The sequence below is a fragment of the Saccopteryx bilineata genome, chromosome 6, assembly GCF_036850765.1.
Source record: "Saccopteryx bilineata isolate mSacBil1 chromosome 6, mSacBil1_pri_phased_curated, whole genome shotgun sequence".
Lineage (NCBI taxonomy): Eukaryota > Metazoa > Chordata > Mammalia > Chiroptera > Emballonuridae > Saccopteryx > Saccopteryx bilineata.
In genome coordinates this window covers 46,543,226-46,564,741 of record NC_089495.1, presented here as the reverse complement: position 1 = coordinate 46,564,741, position 21,516 = coordinate 46,543,226, and the positions used below count along the sequence as shown (strand labels likewise).

Genomic DNA, 21,516 nt, shown 5'->3' with positions numbered 1-21,516 from the left:
TTGGTTGGTAAGAAGGAAGGTGGGTAGATTGATGGTAGGTTGGATGGAAGGAGAATTCTACATACTACTACTCTATTACTAAATATTTAGTGCAGAATTTACTTTAAATATTGAACTTGGACAATGTGTTCTTTAATAATATGTTGCTGTGTTTTGTTATAGCTGATGAAGTTACTTGGATGGACCCATTGTGCATCTTTTACTGAAAACTGGCTCCCCATCATGTATCCCCCTGATTATTGTGTATTCTAAAATGAGAACCAGGACTTTAAATTTTAAAAAAGAAAATTTTATAATGAATGGATATAAAAGCAAATTTGTGGCATTTTTAGTCTAATGCATGTTTTCATCTGCTATCAAATACTGATTATTAAAATGATGTGTATTTATTGGAGACTTCACTGGCGTGTGGCTTAATACATGTAAATGTAACCCTCTGACATCATGGTGTTCCCCTCATGCCTCACATTGCTGGCAGTGGGCTGTGCCCTGACTGCCAGCTCCAAGGACTTTCAGTTGGGTTGCGGCTCCTACATGCATGATCTGATAGGTTTTGAATGGTGACTTTTAACTGCAAACCTGTAAAACTCTATTTTTTATTTTATAAATGGACAGGGTTTTAACATTCTCAACTTTAATTTTTTTTAAATTGTATGAAGGCCTTAAAAAAGCTACATTAACGGTAGCTAAAAATTATTTATTGGACTAAAAAGTAACAGAACTTCACTTCCAGATTGTTGTTTTTTTTTGCAAACGTTTACATTCAATTAAGGTGGGAGAATTAAAGGGAGACAAATCCGTGGCAGTTGCTGGAGCATAATGGTTTCAATAAATCTTCATCTTGTAGTAACTTGAGACCAATCATTTTTGACATCCTCTTGGCGTGCAGTGCATCAGAATGAACTAATAATACATGTATAAGTGCCAGACAGCTAAGCCTTTATCAGGTATTGTAAAGATACATATATGGTATGTTTATTAAAGTTGAAATAATGTAAACACGTGAATAAATGTGCAAAACCAAGATGACGGTATACCATATACATTCTGATACCTTAATATTTTTAATAAATAATAAAAGTGTATATTGAAGCTTCTTTAAAGTTGGTCTTAATTTTTCATGAATAAAATATGAGATTAGAACAAAAGTAATGTTAAATCCGTAGACAAATTTCAATGTGAGGTAATTTATAATGTTTCTTGTAGGCTTGCAATTATTTGAATGTTTCCAGTTCTTAATGTGATTAACTTTTGTGTCTGTTTAACTTATTATTTTTATCTTTCTGACTATTATACTTGCTTCTTTCATCCTTACTCCATAAAATAAACAGACACAGATAGCAATATTAAAAGCCTCTACTCAGCAAGTGTATGTGTGTGTGTGTGTGATTTATAAATATATAGACCTACCAGTAATCTTGTCAAGTTCATAATTGATCCCTTTATTTGATTAAAATATTAGAGCCTTTATGAAAAAATATAAATATACCGTACATGCAAACATTCTGCACATACTTTCTGTACCACCTAGAGTCTGAAGTCCATCCAGAACTGTTCCCCACAAACACATGTACTTTGACCTGTGCACATATAGGTCCCCATATACATAGCTTCAGTCTAACAGAGAAATTGGGAAGGTCAGAAAAGATGTGACTTGACAAGGTCATACTGCTAATTGATTGTCACCATTTTCACTGTGCAGATAAGACTACCTGCATTTTGTAAACCAAATTTTTTCTAGACTCTGACTATGCCAGGTCATATCCAAAATGTGAATAGAGTACAAATCAGCTGGAAATATATTTTATAATTTTTGTTTATTTTATGGATGATTTTAAAAGCTATATATGCCTCAGTGATTCTATGTATCCAGATACCTCAAAACTCATTGGCTTTTAACAATAATCGTTACTTTTCACTCACAGGCATAAATTGGCTGGAGTTTGATTTAAGCTGGGTTTGACTTGTGTGATTTCGGGTCCAAGTCATTCAAATGTATAATTTACAGGAAGAACAAGATAGAGGGACATATTAAAGGGTACCCTGGTGATGCAGCAGGTAGAAATGCTACAGGACAGACAACTGGCAAGAGGAAAAAGGCAAAATGAAGGGAGAATATAAAGATTAAAAGAAATTTAAGGGACATGCCAATCAAGCAATCATGTGGACATTATTTGGGTTCTGATTTAAACAAACTAAATGTAAATGTCAGAACATTTATGAAATAATTGGACATTGGAACACTGATTAAACTTTTTAATATATTAATACAGGCAAGTTGGGGAAATGGCCCCTGTCCCAAAGCCACAGTATTTAGTCACTGACACTCCCTGAGTCTGCCCAGACCTCATGCCCCAGGCAGCTGACTCCTCAGCAGGGTGTCATCTCTAAGGGTGTAAGGGTGAGGCTATTGCATTTCCCCAGGCTGGTGCTGTATGGAGGGGAGTCCACCCAAGAGGACTTCTGCAGTGTAGGAGGACTCAGCTCAGGTATCTTGAAGGGTTGCTCCTTCAGCTCTTTCCCCAGAGCCACAAACCCCAGTCTCTCTTCACGTGACTATAGTCCGCTCTGCCCTCCCTCTGCTGAAGTCCAAGGTGAGTGGCTGCCAATGAGATGTTGTGCATTAGTTCGTTAGGAGGGCACCTGTGCCTCTAGCTGACTCCCACCTCTCCTTGACAAACAGAACCCCCACTGATTTTTGCAGCCAGGTATTATCTGAGCACCTCTTCCCAGTTCTGGTGATCTGGGCTGGGGAGTTCAGCTTGGGGGTGAGCACCTTCCACCTACTCCACCGCCATGTTGGATCTCCCATGTGATTTTTTATAAAGAACTTCATTTTTTTGAGGTATGATTTATATACCATAGAATTCATCCATTTTAAGTGTACAGTTGAATTTCTATAGCCCAACAATGAACCATCAAATTTTAGAATATATTCATCATCTGAAAAAATTCCCTCATCTGTTTATAGTTAATCTCCACACCCACCCTTAGCCCTAGACCGCTGGTGACCAGCTTTCTATCTTTATAAGTTTGACTTCTCTAGAAATTCTATATAAAGGAATCATATAATATGTCTTTTATGTCTTCTTTCACTTAGCATAATGTCCTTGAATTTCACATTTGTTGTATTTATCGGATATTTAATCCTTTTTATTTCTGAGTAATATTTCATTGTGTGATGTTCCACATTTTACCCATTTGACAGTTACTGGATATTTGGACTGTACATTTGAGGTCATTATGAATCATGTTGCTATGGATATATACAAGTTTTTTTGTGTGAGCATATGTTTTAATATATCTTGGGTAGATACCTAGGAATGAAATTACTGATTATCTATTTTAACATTTTAAGATACTGATACTATTAAACTGGCTTCCAAAATGCTGGTGCCATTTTACTTTCTCACTAGCAATGTGTGAGTGCAGATTTTTGCACCTCCTCAACACTTGGTATTGTCACCTTTTTACATTTGGCCACTCTAGTGGTTGTAATGGTATCTCAGTGGTTTTACTTAGCATTTCCCTAATAGTGAGTTTATTAGATATTTGTCTAGTATCTTTGGTAAAGCTTTTGTTCAGATTTTTAACCCACTTAACATTTGGGTTTCCTGTCTTACTGAATTGTAAGAGTTCTTTATGTTTTGGATAAAAGTCATCAGACACAAGTTTAGCAAATATTTTCTTCAGTATTTCTTGATAGTGTCATTTGAAGAGCAAAAATTGACTTGTGATAAGGTCTAGTTCAACATCTTTTTTAATTTATGTTTATAGTTTGTGTTTTTTCATGTTTTATCTTTGTCTCAAAGTAACAAAGTTTTATCTTAATTGTTTTTTCTATAAGTGTTAATTTTCTTATACAGGTATTGATCGACTTACGACCTATGCAACTTACGACCATTTGACTTTATGACTATAATCGCTAGCCACGACTGCTCCGCGTCTGGCAGTGCAAACGTTGCCCAGCTGGGCGTACAACAGTGTGGACCAGCTTCCGGCAGCACTACCTTCTCCGCGTGCACCATTTCAACTGTTATCCCAGCAATTGTGTTTTGTATCTTGGGTATTTTTCATCAAACCCCTCCCAAGATGTCTACCAAGAGGAAATTGTCTTTGTCTTTGACTTAAAGATTTCTATAACGTTATTTCACAGTACTGTACATATAGCCTACTCAATTTACGACCAAATCATGTTACGACTGGTCTGTCGGAACTAATCATGGTCGTAAGTCAAGCACTAGCTGTAGTTTTAACTCCTTTTTTTAGGTTTATCAGCCTTTGATTTAATTTTTGCATAAGGTAGTGATGGTGGTTCTGGTGCCAGTTGAAGTGGGGTTCATGTGTCATATAAAAAGCATTTTATAAAACTGGCACTTGGAGAACCTTAGGCTTTTGCAGTAAGATTTATTTGGAGTTGAAGTAGAAGGTTGCTAACAGGTTCCCAATGTCTTACCTCCCTCTGTCTCACCAGTGGAAAAAATCCAGTCTAGTCTTCAATAAGCCCAATATGAAAACCAAAGTCCATGTGTTCTATATCAAAGGTCATTCCAGTCCAGGTCCTGCTCAAAGCCTGTGCTTGGAACGCCATCTGGCTGTCAGCCCATGTAGCATGGCTGCTAATATGGCTAGCACGTATATCTTAAACCAATATTTATATTTTCGAGCTGGGGATGACTAGCTTTTCTTAAACTAAGCAATTTTTTTTTTTAATATTGTGGGCTTGTGTTGGTTCCTCTCACTAGCCAATCAGATCCTTCTTCCAGGCTAGACTGTGGTCACCAATCTGGCTTCCACTGCACCTGTCTTCAAGCGGGACACACAGAAACCCTTTCCCGTTAGTTTGGGTGCGAATTGGTTTTGCCCTGGGATGGGGGAAGAGGATTGCTGAAATAACATATTTTTTTCTTAAAGGATTGGGTCCAAGGGCTCACTGGCACTGAGGCACTGTGGGCCTGTTAATGTTTTAACATTCCAGCAAATTAAGCTAAATGTAATTGTTGCAGTTTCTTACTGAAGCAGGCTTTCCAAGTTTTATAAAATATAATGTCCAATTCCTTTTGCTCTCTTTCCTCATGAATATCAAGCTACCTGTATACATTAACAGGAGAAGGAAAGATGCAAGGCTAATTGTTTTTTGTATGGTAATCAGTTTATTCTTCACCACCAGTTAAAAAGACTATTCTTTCCCCATTGAGTTACCTTGCCACCTTTGTCAAAAATCGATTAACCACATAAGTATGGGTCTATTTCTGGAGTCTGTTCAGTTGACCTGTATGTCCTTACGCCATTATCAATTGATGTGATCACTGAAATTTATGCTGACCACATTTCTAGATTGACTCATTTTTCCCACCCTTACTCACTGACAGAGAAGAAAACAAGTAGAATTGGATAAAATAATCTAGAGTCACCAGGTGAACTAGACGTAAAATCCATCCTATCATGCCTTTTCCAACACATTATTTTCTGCGCTGTGGGGGTCTGATATAGAATTTGTAAATTCTATATCCTAAGGGAAGACATTGTAAAAGGCACATTTATTTTCCTTCCCTTTGCTTAAGAGAAGAATATTATGGCTTTTGCTTTAGGCAAGTTTTTTTTTAAGTGGAAGTAGGGAACAATTTAAAATATTAAATTCAAAATTTTAGAAGTAAGCTTTTAAAATAATGATTTTCTTGATTTATGAACACATTATTATTTATCTAAAAAGAAGAAATTTTAATCTTCATTCAGAGAAATTGAAAAGTATTTAAAAATAATTGATCACCACATATTTTAGAGACTCATTCTTAATAGGCAATATCTGTCAAGGAGAAAGTAAATGCAATTAAATCTTCAGACTTGAGTCTAGAATCCCAAGTTTGTCTTTAAATTTATATTTATATTAATTGTAACATTTGACTTTAAAGTTTAAGACATAACCTGTGTATGTGTGCATGTGTATTAAGAAATACCAATGAGTGTTAGCATTAGCAACTAATACTAATTGCTCTATCAATTATTACATCTTTAAAGTACCTCTTGATTTCTTGTAAAGCAAATCTTTTCAACAGGTTCTTCTTCAAGATTGCCTTTACTCCTCTGGGACTTTTTATTTATTTTTTTAGTCTTAGAATCAGTTTGACAATTTCCACAGGAAAGATTACATATGACTGCACATAATCTGTTGATCAATTCAGATAAAAATGACAGGTTGAAAATGGCTTTAAAGCCTGACCAAGCAGTTGCACAGTGGATAGAGCATCAGCCTGGGACGCTGAAGACCCAGGTTCGAAACCCCGAGGTCGCCGTCTTGAGCACAGGGTCTCCAGCTTGAGCATGGGATCATAGACATGATCCCAGAGGAGCGCAGAGGTCCCAGGCTTGAGCCCAGAGATCACCACTGTCTTGGCTGTAGCTCTCTTCAACCCTCCTCTCCCCACATCAAGGCACATATGAGAGCAATGAGCAACTAAGGTACTACAACTATGAGTCGATGTTTCTCATCTCTCTCTGTCCCTGTCTATCCCTCTCTCACTCTTTCTCACTAAAAAATTAAAATTAAAAAAAAGATTTAAAGTGGCTTTTAATGCACAAACTTGGTATGTCTCCTCATTTACTTAGGTTATCTTTATCACAGTACTGCTATAAATCTGTGTAGCATTCTTGCATATCTTTTATTAGATTTATTTCTAAGTATTTGACGTAGCTGTTGTAAATTATTTTAATTTTATTTTCTAACTTTGTAGTGAGAATTTCTAAGGACACTTGAGCTTTGTGTACTGACGTTTGGCAGCCTTGCTAAACTTACAGATTTCAATAATTCCACTTTGGATTATCTGTTGTTCCAGGGGTGAGCAAATTATGGCCTGTGGGCCAAATCCAACTCACAGCCCGTTTTTACGGGGCCCACGAGCTAATAACAGTTCTTGCATCTTTATAAATTATTGTAAAAAACAATACAAAGGAAATAATGCAGAAACAGTATATAGCCTACTGAGCCTAAAATATTTATTATCTGGCACTGTATAAAAATTTACTGACCCTGACCGACAAACAATCATGTTATTCATGAATAGTATACTTTTATTCCTATCAATCTAAATTTGCATGTTTTAATTTCTTTGACATTTTATTATTATTATTACATTGGCTAAAATCTCTAGTATAATGTTGAAGAGAAATGGTGGTAAGCGGAACTTTAAAGGCTTTTTCCCTATCTCAATGGGGAGTCTTAACATTTTATAATTGTGATGTTTGTTTCAGATTTCTTTTTGTAGCCTTCCTTAATTAGAACAGATAAAATTTCATTCTTTCCTAACTTTCTAAGAAATTTTAATCAAAAGAAAAAAAAATGAGACAACTCAATAATTTAATTTGTAGTAGTCTCAGGCAGTTGACACAGAAGAAAAGTATTTATAAATCAAATTCTGTTACGTTCCAAAGACAGCACCCATTTCCTCACTCCAGCCCTTTCCACATTGTTCACTTTAGTCACTGTTTCGCCTATGATTGTTTTCTATCATTCAAAATCTTTTTCCTTTGCTAATTAAAAATCCTTACAAATAAATTCTTCAAATTAATCCAATGAAGCTCAGTATCAAAAAGCATGTGACAAAAGTATATTGATGAGTTTAGAACTGTGCTCCAGTAGAAGTAACAAGGTGTAAATCCACTTGTTTATTCATTTATTCGTGTAAATTTACTAAACATTTAAATCAGAACTTTGGAAGTCAGCAAAGCTATTGTTATATTTTTATATTATTCTTTGCAGATAATTAGATGAACCAGATCATCTTAAGTAGGTTATTTTAGAAAGTGGCTATAATATTAAGTTCTTTTTATTTTGGATGTATAAGTATTTTTACGTATTACCTTCTTAATCTTAAAAGTGTTTTGTTGACAATGCGATATCTAATACTGCTCTAAACACACACTAATTTTCTGAAAAACATTTTGTTTAATTTAGTCCCATTTCAGTGTTCCTTTAAAAATTTTAACTGATGACTCTGGAAATTCAGCCAAGAATGTTGTATCAAAAGCTTGCTTGAATTTATCTAAAAATTCATAATCAGTGCTGAATCTGAACTTATTTGCCCAAAGCAGCACAGTCCCAGGCTGGCAAAGGTGCGCCATGGTGGTGAGCAGCTTGTCCAGACAGTAATGGTGGTAGACCACATCAGAGGCCAGAACGTAATCATAATAAAAGGTTGACTTGGGGAACTTCTGTTCCAGGCCTTCCCCCCACACCAGTTCTTTCACTTCAGGCAGATGTGCTGTACATTTTAGTGTGTTCTTTAAAAGGTTGTATTGAAGGTTTCCCAGGACATCAGGCAAATCCGTTGCGGTGACTTGAGCTCCTGGAGAGAAGGAGAAAAGTGTTGAAATTACCTGGAAATATTTGGACATTCTGAGGGACATAACTCTCAGGGAGGAACAAAAGAAATACAACTGGGATTTTCAGCATTGGCCCTACTGACATATGGCTGGACATATTTGACATAATTCTCCTGGATAAATTGTTTGAGGGGTGCAGGGTTGGTTCTGTGCTCTGGGCCCCATCCATTAGATTACAGAAACATCTCCCCACCCATCCCCACGTTATGACAATCAAAAATGTCTCCAGATATTGCCAAATGTCCTTTGTGGGGAAAAATTATCCTCAGTTGAGAACCACTGAAATAGAATAATATTCCCATCTTTTAAGAAATTATAAGTTAAACAATGGTGCAATGTTAGGAGATTTCAGGATAACTAGCTAAACATACTAAGCTTCGTATCTGCTTAATATAACAATTCATAATGTTTTTCCTTCTAAAATTACGTTTATCTGATGTGGGAAAATGCCTGGGAATTAAACTGTGGTCCTGAGCCAAGTCTCTTGTGCGGACTTTGGAACGCCAAGTCCTGCCGGGGCAGAACGCTGCCCCAGCAAGCCCTGGTAAGATTGTTTAAAGGAAACAGCTGATCCCTATAGCCTTTTCCTTACATACCTGAAAGACATTAGTTAATTACCCTTCTCTGCACCTGAACCCAGGCTCTGCTAATTTGCTTATTGAGCAAAGAGACCAATAAATACGATGAGGCTGCAGTGATCTGGGCTCTCAGTCCTAGAGGCTAGGAGTCCCCTGTACCCATCTTTTCTGTATGTTGTGTCTTGTGTGTGTTTTTCTTAAGTCCTGCAGCAACTTCCTTTCGTGCACACCCACAGCTGAGCTGGTTATGGTAATCTGAAGATTTTATTTTTCTCTTATACGAAGTATTCAGCTTTCTCTTTTCATGAGGATGATCTGTTTTATATGACTCTCACTTTTATCTAAATTCATTAAATTAATTCTTGGGTATTTTAAAGCTAGTAACAATTGTTCACAAAATAGATCACTATATTTACAGATTAGATTATTTTTTTATTGTGTGGGCAAAAGCATGCCAGGTTAGTACCCACCTCTTGCCCAGTGCCCAGGAATTCACAACCTGCATTTTGGGTATAAATCTATCTTTACCTTGGATTAACTCACATTTTTTTTCCCTTCAAAATGTTAGTTATAATATTTGCAACAAAAAGCAGGAAAAGTCACAGCTCCAAAATTTCAACTTCATCACATGATAATTGGTGGACTGGGCAAGGTATTTAAGCTCTTTAAGACACAATGATCCTATCTTGGGATAACAGTGGTAATTCTAGCTCATGACATTTGGGGGAGATTCAGTGAATGAAATCACGTCCTACGATACTCCTTATCATCACAGTAAAGGTCTTTTGAAGTAAGATCAGAAATAAATAAACAAACCTAAAATACTGGCCACAATGGAAACAAGGCCTGGTCCAGCACCAATTTCAAGTATTTTAGCGTCTTGAAGATTCAGTTCCTCTGTATGTTCCTCCAAATACTGACACAAAGCCGTAGCCTAAAAAATATTTACTGTTGTCACCTGTACATTGGAAACAAGTCATGACCCCAATCCCCACCCCAAGTTAAATACTGTAAGATACAGCATACAGTTTATTTTATTGAGAGGCTCATCAGAATCTAACTATATATTTAATGATGTATTTAGACCTCTGGAATATGAAAGTTATAATATTCATCAAAGGAACCAGAGAAACAAGTTTGTTAAATGGCTTTCATCAGAAGACTTGATCAGTCTCCAGAAACTGAAAGCCCAGCTCATTGCTTGAAAATCCAGGAACTTCTTGCTCTGACTCAGTCATAACGGGCCTCCACCTGCTATAAGAGTGTTGTATAAACTCTTTCAACACCTCTCTCCTGTCCTCTATTAAAATTCAAGTGGGCTAGGACTCTGTTATACTGGACAACTGAGCAGTTATTTTTTTAAGTAGTTCCTCTAAGAAACACTTAGATTATCAGAACAGTACTTCCCGCACTTTAGTGTGCATGCAAAAGTCACCTGGGGGTCTGGGGAAAGGGGCACATCTCTGTGGACTCAGGTATGGGCTGGGGGGTGCCCATGGATGCATTTCTAACAAGCCCCCTGATAATGCCAGTGCTCTTGGTTCATGAACCTCACTTTGAGTAGTAGCCAGGAGATGTTTTTTAAAAATGTGCAAATAAATTAAGATAGTTTTAATATAGAAAACCAAATGTCCCTTGAGAACAGAAGGTAATTATTTGCAAGGTGGGAGGTTCAATATTATGAAAACAGTGTCACGTAGAGCTATCAAGAGGACATATGCTTTGAGGTGTTTTCTGAGAAAATTAGTCCTGCCCTGTGAGAGGCTGGCCCCATTGGAGAGCTATTGGGAGACTAGGGGAACGGCTACATTTCTTGACATTCCAAACACTCCCCCACCCCTTCTTGGCCCTATTAGCCAAATCTGAGAAATGATCTCTTTCACAGTAAGCTGCACTATAAGTCATACAAGAAAAGGGTGTTTTCCCCTTCTACATAAACCCTTCCTTTGCAGTTTTCAGGGGATTGATATCCCAGGAGCAGACCAGAGTTGGTGCATGAAAGGCTGAGGCCTTAATGAGAACAGAGCAGCCCTATGGACAAATAACTTTTTCCACTTCTAATTTCTGATATCCCTGCTATGGTTGTCTATTTTCCAAATATATTAAAATAGGAAGCTGTTGGAGTAGTTTGATGGTTTTCAGGCTTGTTGTTAAGCCACCAAAGAAAAGAAAAAAAGAGAGAAACAAACTCATAGACTCAGCCAACAGTACGGTGATTACAGGAAAGAAAAGGCGGGCGGGGAGGTAGGAAAGGGAAGGGCAGGTAAACAGTGATGGAAGGAGACTTGACTCGTGGTGATGAACACACCGTACAATATACAGATGTTGTATAATAGAATTGTACACCTGAAACCTTTATAATTTTATTAACCATGTCACTGCAATAAATTCAATTTTTAAAAAAAAATTCTTTGAAGGGAATCATATTTATATACATAAGGGGTAAAAACAAAGCTTTTTTGGTTGATAGGAATGCAAGCAGGTGGAGATTTAAGAGCACAGAGCCCCCAACAGCCCCTCCCTCCTCCTGCTCCCCCTCTCACCTGTCACCAGTACCCCAGCTCTCCCGAGGGCATTCCATGCAACCTCTAATCATGACTACTTATTGTATGTGCAGTCCCTGGACCAGCTGGTCTGTATCACCTGGGAGCCTGTGAGAAATGTACAGGCACAGTGCTCCCCCACCCCTATCCATACCTCCTGAATCAGAACCTGCCTTTTAATGGGATCCCAGTATAATTCACATCCGTGCTAACAGCTGAGCTGTTCTGGTTCGGAGCCTCTCTAACTAAGCCTTGGCTGACAACTTCTGCAACAGAAAGAACAACAGCACTGGCATCTGAGGCCACTGTCTCAGCCTGTTTGTGCACCATGCCCCCAGTGCAGTAGCTTTACCAAATGACAAACTCTTCATTAATTTAGTAATCCATCAATATTGATGATAATACATTAGCAACTACAGCTAACATGAGAGAGAGGTGTACCACTTTGCTTTAGATACAGAAATGAAGGCAAATGGAGGCGAAGTGAACATCCATGACCACAGGGCCAGGAAGTCGCAGGTTTTCTGGCTTTAAATTCAGAGCGTTTCCCCCATTTCAGTGCCATCCTCACAGGGCTGTTGCAGGGAGAACATGAGATGCAGCCACGCTTCCTGCACATTTCTACTGTAACACCCACAACGTGAAAAGGAAGTCAGGGCCGGAGGGTCTGTGGGAATGGCCACAGGCACGTGCTGCAAAGCTACAACTCCAAATATGGGTGTTTTTTTTTTTAACAATTTATATTAACTTTTCATCTTACTTCTTGATATATTCAAGTTTATATTAATGTAAACAACAATGTATGCATCAACAGTGTATTTAAGAACATAGCATAGAGGAAAATCTTAGGGGAGAGATGCTAGGTATAGTGGAGCGCAACCACGCCACCCACACCCTTGGTGAGGCAATAATTGACCCTAAGTTGAAGACACACCGAATGTTGAAGTACTTGGCATATTGTTCAAGGCAACACGGATGTACAAAAGTGTCATTATCGTCCCCAGAAATCCTGCCAGCCCAGTGTAGCAGATCTCTCACCCCTGGCCACACCACTGCTCCGTAACTCTCTATTGATTCTTGAATCACAATCTTCTTGCCTGCAAACAGATAATACTCCTGAGTGTAGCTGGCATAATTTGTAGGAACAAATTTCTGAAGGCTATGAAGCGACGGCTCTATGTTGTTTAAATCTGTGGGGCAGAAAATAAAACAGGTTTTATGATTTGTTGATTCTGTGCAAATAAATATACACTTAGTAATTGCTAAGATGGGAACATATTGAAAATTCTTTCCTCAGAGGCATAATGCCATCAGTGACAATGGCTACAAACTAGCACAAAACAATAATATGGAGTAACAGGGCCATAAAATTTAGATGTGAAATTTTTTATCGTATAATGAAATGCACAAAGGATGCCCTGAGTTCTTTCCTCTGTTTAGGAGAGGACGGAAGAGGTATGGCTCCCTCCACACACTGTTTTCACAACAGGAGAAAGGGAAGTAGCACCAGGAAAATGGCACAAATGAGCTGTCTGTGTAAGGAAGACCTGGGAAAACATGAACCTGACTATTTTTAGGTCTTGAAGTAACATTTCCACATGTTGGCTGGAGCGTGTTGCTTAAATCCTTTCTACATCACCTCCTCAAAAAGTACAGGTCGCCCAAAGATGAGCCAGCCCCACAGTCCAAGGGAGGGTGTCAGACGAGCTCTGACTATTGAGTCACTACTGCTTTAAATACTTCTTTACTCTCATGACCCACTCTAGCAGCTCTCAAATATCACATAAAATGAGAGGAAGAGCACCTGCTCAGAGGAGGATGTGAACAGAGGCTGAAGGCTGGTGGGTCTTTGAAGAAATCTATTCAGGAGCCCACCCCTGAGAGGCAGGGCCCACAGGGACTTCAGGTCTCAGTGGTTCCCACTGGCACGAGAACAGTTCTAGGCTGCTGGTCTGCAAACCAGGTAACAGGTTCACAGGGAGAACAGGATAGAAACGTGGAGTAAGCATTGAGAACTTTTATAATTTGATCGTGTCTGTTGAAACTAACTGCATGCTTATATCTTGCACGTCTTTGTATTTTCGTTTTGTTTTCCTAGAAATTCATTTTTATAGTATTTTACCAAAAAGTGTCAGAATGCGGCAGATGGGGAAATGGTCCTTGACCACAGCGTGAGTGAAGCGACTGGTTTGTAAACCAGCCTGACAGATGTCCACAGGTCTTCAGAGCGCTACCCTGGGCCACAGGTTCTGGTTCAGGGTGTTCCAACCCCGAAGGAGAACGCTCGGCCCTGAACAGCAAGATGAGCTTCCAGAGACCAGGGACTGCACTGAACTTGTCAGAACCTGGTAATAAAGAGTGGCCCCATCAGTCCCGAGGGGTTGTCCTTTTCTGTCATGTGCCCTAGTTAGGGCTGTGGGGAAGCTGTTGGGGAGGAAAGGAGATCTATGGCCCTCACCTACCTCGTATGGGAAGCTATGGACATCTAACACCAACAGAGTATTTATGAATGACCAAGGAGGCCCTAGCTTCTCTCACAGGGCTGGAAGGCTGACTCTGAATTCAGTTTCAGAGACAATAAGAAGGCAGAGAAATGGACCATGGTGACTTGTAAATGTTTAATGACCAGTTTGGAGAAAGGGGGAAAAGTACTGATTTGCAGGATTTGACGATTACCATGGTGTTAATACTCCCACCATGGTGATTTTTTTAAAATGTCACTGGGAAAAGATGTGTGACAGTACACCATCACGGAGTATTTCTACCCTCCAGATACAATGGCTATCAATGGACTCAAGAGCATAGATAATCGTCAAATGTAGCAAAATAATTTCTGATGAGTCATGAGTATTTATTACTTTAGTTTTTTTTTATATACCTCCGTTTTTTATATAATCTATTTAATTGTAAGTTTATATAACTTTAATTTCAATAATGGCTGTGTTTAATAACTAGCTCACAGAATTCTTGAAATTTGGGAGCTAGTATAGGCCAGTCATTCTAAGGAATCAGTACAGAGCTGTGTCCTTTTTCCTGAAGGCTTTTGTCAATGGAGTATCTACCTGGAGCAGCCAGACCAGCAGATGCTCATCCCTGCTCCTGCAGGTTTCTTTCCCCCAGCCCATGTCCACCGTGCTCCAGACTGTTCATTCTTCCCCTCCTCCCACACATCACCAACAGGGCACTCTCAAGACTGGGGGGAAAGTCAATGGATTATTTTAGATGGCTCATTATTTCATAGGTTAATAAGTTAATGCTTATACTTTCCCAATCAACAGTGTAAAGAAATATGAGCATTCAAATATACTCCCATAAGACCCTTTTATGTTCTACAAAGATATATAAATTTATGTCTATTGTACATTAAATATTTTCATTTATTGTATCTATGCTAGCCTAATATTTTTAGAGGGTCCAGATATTAGAGATAGGTAAAGTTGCATATTTATGTAAATAGTTTAGTAAAAATAAATAACATTCTGGTTTAGTAGAGTTGAAACATGATTGTATCATGTTAAATGATTGCAAACGTTATAAATGCTATATCTTGGCCTGATGTGTGGTGGCACAGTGGATAAAGCGTAGACCTGGAATGCTGAGGTCGCTGGTTTGAAACCCTGCACTTATCTATCTGGTCAAGGCACATATGGGAGTTGATACTTCCTGCTCCTCCTCCCTTTCTCTTTCTCTTTCTTTCCTCTCTCTCTCTCTCTCCTCTCTAAAAAAATGAATAAAGAAAAAAAAGAATAAATGCTATATCTTAGCTTTTTATGACAATATTTGTCATGTTTATCAATAATTAACTACTCAATTCCTGTCCAAAAACACAACTCTAATGGTTACATTGTCTTGATGAGAAAATACACTATGCTTTGCGAGGATCCAACGTCTCTCAGAGCTATCAAGAATAGATTTTTTTTTTTTTTTTACAGAGACAGAGAGAGAGTCAGAGAGAGGGATAGATAGGGACAGACAGACAGGAACGGAGAGAGATGAGAAGCATCAATCATGAGCTTTTCATTGCGACACCTTAGTTGTTCATTGATTGCTTTCTCATATGTGCCTTGACCGTGGGGCTACAGCAGACCGAGTAACGCCTTGCTCGAGCCAGCGACCTTGGGTCCAAGCTGGTGAGCCTTGCTCAAACCAGATGAGCCTGCGCTCAAGCTGGTGACCTCCAGGTCTCGAACCTGGGTCCTCCGCATCCCAGTCCGACGCTCTATCCACTGCGCCACCAAGAATAGATTTTGATCAAAAGCAGAAACTAATCCAGATTTCATTTCTTTCTAGAAGTGCCTGTTACAAAAAATATGCAACCTTAGATTTATACTCAAGATAAAACAAATTTGTATTTTGATAATAAATAATGAAAAACAGGGATCACTTGTAATGCTAGGCTTATGCTTGCATAAAGGCATTTTTGTACTTAGCTTCATTATATGAACTATCCAGATGGATGTTAACTAGACTTATTGTAGTGATCATTTTGCAATATATCCAAATAGCAAATCATTGTGTCATACACCTGAAACTAATATAATGTTACATATCAGTTATATCTCAATAAAAATGATTTAAAAATCTAGAGTGAAAAGTAGGTGGAAATTTTTGTCACAGAAGTTAACTTGGAAAATGTCATCACCAGGAAAACAACTTAGAAAGTGTTGAGGTGATGAAAGAGGTTACCTCCTGAGGGTCCACTGGTGCTATCTTTCTGGACGATCTCCTCCTCTGCCTCTAACCAGCCATCTGGTGAGCTCAGTCCTTCCCCCGGGAACCCAGGCTGCTGCTTGGAGCTCAGACACACGTCCATAACCGGAGCTGGCTAGAGAGGAGAAAATTGGACAAGACCCGAGTTGCTCAGCCCAGGCTGTCTGAATCTCTCAGAAGGCTCTAAAAAGTGCAGCTTATCGCCTTAGCATCTGCTGAGTCGAAAAGAACACCTGCTTTTCAGCTTAGTTCCTTTGGGCAAGCGAAGCAGCCACTCTGGGAGCTGCCATCTGGTTTTGCAGAGCAAAATGGAGGGAGACCATTAAACATGCCCGAACCTATTCTGTGCATGAAGAAAGGCAAAAACAGAAAAACTGGAGCCAGGGGACAGGCGCAGTGGTGGGATTCAAATAATTTAACAACTGGTTCTCTGCCCTAATGACCGTCTTAAGTATAAAAAAAAAAGATATACCAAAAGATAGTTTATTTTTTCATGCCTATAATACTTAACAATAAAAGAAGTATGCATAATTAGGTTATGTATAATAAAGTTTTAAAATATTAATAAAAATATTAAATAATACTGACAAAATACAATAAAACTGCTATTTGAGATATTTCCATATTGCTTCTTGAATGGCATTCTCACTTGCAATTTTTTCACCTATGGACAGAACGAACATCACTACAGGCACTTAGAATATGCTGTTGAGCAGATGAACATTAAAAAAAGAGTAAGGAATGTAAATTTGTGAATTCCACATTGGGCGGATGCCCAGTTGCCCACCTTGGAGAGAACCCTGACTACAAGTGCCATTTAACAACTGGTTCACTAAACTCAACAAAAAGTTAGGTATTGGTTCACGCCAAACTGGTGTGAACTGGCTGAATCCCACCACTGGACAGGTGGGATGTTGCCAGAGTCTAAAATGTATTTTTGATAACTATAGGAACTGAATCTTAATAAAGCAAATCTTGTCTAACAATATGACCATTGTGAGTCCCTTGTGGATTGAAATATTATGGATGAGGCCTGACCTGTGGTGGCGCAGTGGATAAAGCGTCGACCTGGAAATGCTGAGGTCGCCGGTTCGAAACCCTGGGCTTGCCTGGTCAAGGCACATATGGGAGTTGATGCTTCCAGCTCCTCCCCCCTTCTTTCTTTCTCTCTCTCTCTCTCTCTCTCTCTCTCTCTCTCTCTCCTTTCTAAAATGAATAAATAAAATTAAAATAAAATTTAAAAAAAAAGAAAAAAAAAAAAAAAAAAGAAATATTATGGATGAGCAGCCAGGATTTGGAGCAAACATAGGGCTGCTTGCTCCCTTTTCATCTGAGGCTTTATTGCAGGAGAGTAGAAAGTGCTGGGCGCTCAGGGCCAAGCTCGCCACTCTAACGCTCTAACACTAATTTAGTCCCCTCCTCGGCATTGCCTCATCAGCAGAAAGGGGATAATAATATCTGCCTGCCTCCTAAGGCTGTGGCAAGGAACAGAAAGAAAAAAAAGTGATTAATACAGCAAAGGAAAACTCTTTCTGACTCAGAAAAGGGGACCTGGCTTTTGGGATCATTGATCAGTGTCGAAATAATGACACCTGATGTTGCTGTAGGACGTATCTGTATCCTGTTGTTGCCAACCACGTTCTAATGCTTTACGTGGACTCATTCAGCTAATCCTCATAACTAACCCTGCAAAGTAGATGCTATTATTATGCTGCTTCTCAGATGAGAGAAATCTAGGCACAGAGAGGTTAAAAAGCAGGTCGAGTGTACGTAGTTGGCCTGTGGCAGAGCTGGGAATCAAACCCAGGAGGTCCAGCAGCAGAATCTGCCTTCCTGTACAGGAGTTAGGACACAACTTGAGTTGTCCTGGGTTTCCTGGCTTACTTGGCCCCTGATATTACTCATAACGTTTCCCTATAACAGTGACATCTTCTAGTCCTTTTTTACAAAATGTAAATACTTTTTCTGGTTTGTGTTTACCGTTCTGTGTTTATTTTCCACACTTCGGAAAGCAACTAGCCACACCAGTCACACTATGACTAACTAGCTGACCACGAAACCCAGCCATTCAGGTACTGGCCTGCTCCAGTGAGCACACACAACACACGAGGAGTGCCAGCCACTGCAGCGAATGACATTCTGCCCCACACCTGGAGAAATTGCATGGTCCTCATATTCATGTGCAACAGGATTTCAAACAATGAGATTGCTGTGAATAACATTTTCACTGACTGACTCTAGAAACAGATAAGCAAATGTTGACCCCAATTCTCCAACTCACCAAACCAGCCAAGAGTGCTCTGCTAGTCTGTGTTGCACAGGAGAAGAGTTTTCTCATGAAGATAACTTTCTCCTTTCTTTCAATTTTCCCACAACTCCAGAAAGTTCCCCTTAAAAGATAGCAGACTAGTCACTTATGTGACCATAGAGCATCCTCAGTGTGGAAGTCAGCGCTGTGGCGAGGAGCCCGCATTTGAATCTTGGCTCTGCCATGTGCTTCCTTTGTTAAAAATGTAGATAATGGTGCTACCTACCTCCTATGGCGGTTGTGGGAATTAGAGAAGTAATCTATACAAAGACTCACACTACAATTGCTACTGCATGTGATGATCATCTCCCAAACTTGAGAAGTTACACAATCCAACACCCTACACAGGACTCCCATCCAGCACCACGTAACTCTGAACATTAAATTTAAGACATTTCTTCACTTTGCATGCAAATAAAGGAGAATTTGTTTCAAATATCAGGTGGCACTTTTCCTTGTGAAATGAAATTATTCCCTTCCCCCATCACTAGAGTTGACATAAGAAATTAACTTTTCCCAAAGACAGCTGTGCATTGAAACACAACTTAGAACATAACTACCATAATCTGCTTACTGTTCATTATTAGTTTGACACATCATATGATATATATTACGTTAGTATTTAATAAAGAATTGAGAAGGTTTTAAAATGACTCCTGGTTAGTATCATAAAAACAATTTTGAACTGTTAGTTTAAATATATCTTTACCTTATGTAGCAGAAGAGATTTCGGATTTCTGTGTACTCTTTTATCCTCAATGTTTATATAGATCTTCACTTAAAAGGATTAGCATTTTATGAACAAAAGCCAGCCAGTGGAAGTCCAAGTTATTTAGGGTAGCATTACCCACCAGTACTCAGACACATTGCTTTGCTAGAATTTCCTCTCTCTCTCTCTTTCTGTCTTAAATTTTCACATACACACACACACTCTCTCTCTCTCTCTCTCTCTCTCTCTCTCTCACACACACACACACACACACACACACACACACACACACACACTCCTTGCAGCATGAAATAGAACCACCCTCAAAAGATCCAGAAAATCACTGCAGCAGAGCAGAGACTGCCCTTGGTGGTATCCAGTTGCTGCAATGTAGTTTGCAATGTGGACTTCTATTTCACTTTTAAAAAAGTGGGGGCTGGGTAGTTGGGGGTTTTGTGGATCTCCAAACTTTGTATTCATTAGCCAAACTCCCGCGGCTGAAGGACAGGATGTGCCTGCTGCACACTCTGTCTTGGACCCTGATTTTAGCATTCAGAAATAACATAAAACTCTACAAAGAGGAAGGGAAAACTTTTGCAAGGAAGACATAAAAACATTTTCTACATAAGAAGGGATAGGAGTCAAAGGTTTAAAGTCATATAAGAGATATTGAGTCGGGGCAGCAGTGAGTAGGAAATCAGAAAAATTCTTCAAAGGAAAAGCAAGCCATTGTAATTTATTAATATTTAATAGAAATAAGGTCAGTTAAAAGGGAAAGGAGAGTGTTTGCTCATTTTGGAAGCCTGGAAACCCTTAAAATAGAATATAGGGCATGTAATTTAAAGCCTTGAGCAAATAGGAAATAAATAATCGTTCACATTTATGAGGGACTATATTTAACCATTCAGTCAAATGAATGGTGATTTAGCTTGAGTAGATTAAAAAGCCTATTTTTGTTTTTACCCAACATTAGTATTTCTTCTCTTCTCTGCTGTCACTTTTTAACATTTATGTTTGTTTGTTTCTTGCTTTTTTTCATGTTTTCTTCTACTTTTCCTGGTGAGAAGAGGGGAGATAGAGAGACAGACTCCTGCATGTGCCCTGACCGTGATCCTGACCGTGATCCACTCAGCAACCTCCTTCTGGGGCCATGCTCTCAATCAAGCTATTTTTTAACACCTGAGGCAGAGGCTTCACGAAGCCATCCTCAGTGCCCAGGGTCAATGTGCTCTAACAAATCAAGCCATGAATGCACGAAAGGGAGAAAGAGAGAGAGAGAGAGAGAGAGAGAGAAGGGGAGGAGGAGGGGTGGAGAGGCAGATGGTCACTTCATTTCTTCTGTGAGCCCTGATCAGAAATTGAACCCAGGACATCCACACACAGGGCCAATGCTCTACCACCGAGCCAACCAGCCAGGGCCTTTTGTTTCTTTAAACTCCAGATCTTTGTATGGATATGCTGTGGTCCTATGACTATTAGGTCTTCTTTCCCACTCCCTTAAGTGAAGTGACCTGGAGACTTTCAAATCTATCATTCCAATGCTTTTATTATTTCCAAAATGGTACGGTCCCATGCTTGTTTCCTGCATTTCTGCAACTTATTTCTACCATATGTCTTAATTCCTGTAAGAACTAGCAAAAGATGGTCATCATTACAACTTTTAAACTAACTTTCATAAACTAATTGTAATGTATATGAATATATGTGTGTATATTTACAAATACGCACACATTCATCTTACAAGCTTTAAAAATGAAGGACAAAGAAGCAATTTTTAAATTTTTTCTTTAATTCCATTATCTGTGGAAGTAACTTGACTTCTTGACTAATATTTTCTGGTGTCAACTTTTAACCTTTTTTTTTGTAAACTTAATAAAAAGCTATCTTACTGAAAATGAAACTGGATAGAAACATGTACCTCTTTGACCTAGTGTAGAATGTCCTATTTTATTTATTTATTTATTTTTAATTGAATTCATTAGGGTGACAGTAGTTAAAAAAAATTATATAGGTTTCAGGTGCCCAGTCCTACAACACATCTCTTTACAGCGTATTGTGTGTTCAGCACCCCACGTTAAGTTTTTGTCCGTCACCATGTATGCCCCTTACCTTCTTCCACCTCCGCCCCGGCAGTCACCACACTGTTGTCCATATCCATGAGCTTTTGCTTTTGTTCTCTTTTGCTCTAACCCTCCACCTCCTCCACCTAGCACCCAGTCAGACCCCCGTAGCCATCACTTTTTTTTTTTTTTTTGCATTTTTCTGAAGCTGGAAACAGGGAGAGACAGT

General features: G+C 38.9%; 2 protein-coding genes across 4 annotated transcripts in view; one reads left to right on the top strand and one right to left on the bottom strand.

Annotated features, from left to right (window-relative positions):
- TPP2 (tripeptidyl peptidase 2) overlaps positions 1–1,367 on the top strand; it is a 90,315-nt gene extending 88,948 nt beyond the window's left edge. For all 3 annotated transcript variants that reach the window (XM_066235328.1, XM_066235329.1, XM_066235327.1), the window contains one exon: positions 163–1,367. In XM_066235328.1, coding sequence (XP_066091425.1) covers positions 163–252 — 90 coding nt within the window. In that variant the 3' untranslated portion in view covers positions 253–1,367. The remainder of the gene's footprint in view (positions 1–162) is intronic.
- Positions 1,368–7,471: 6,104 nt separating this feature from the next.
- On the bottom strand, positions 7,472–19,336 carry METTL21C (methyltransferase 21C, AARS1 lysine). Its single transcript, XM_066236010.1, has 5 exons — positions 19,228–19,336; positions 16,187–16,325; positions 12,539–12,690; positions 9,774–9,891; positions 7,472–8,342 (listed from the first exon to the last, which is right to left on the bottom strand). The coding sequence occupies exons 2-5, from the start codon at positions 16,311–16,313 to the stop codon at positions 7,948–7,950; spliced, it is 792 nt and encodes a 263-aa protein (XP_066092107.1). The 5' UTR covers positions 16,314–16,325; positions 19,228–19,336; the 3' UTR covers positions 7,472–7,947.
- Positions 19,337–21,516: the final 2,180 nt, after the last annotated feature.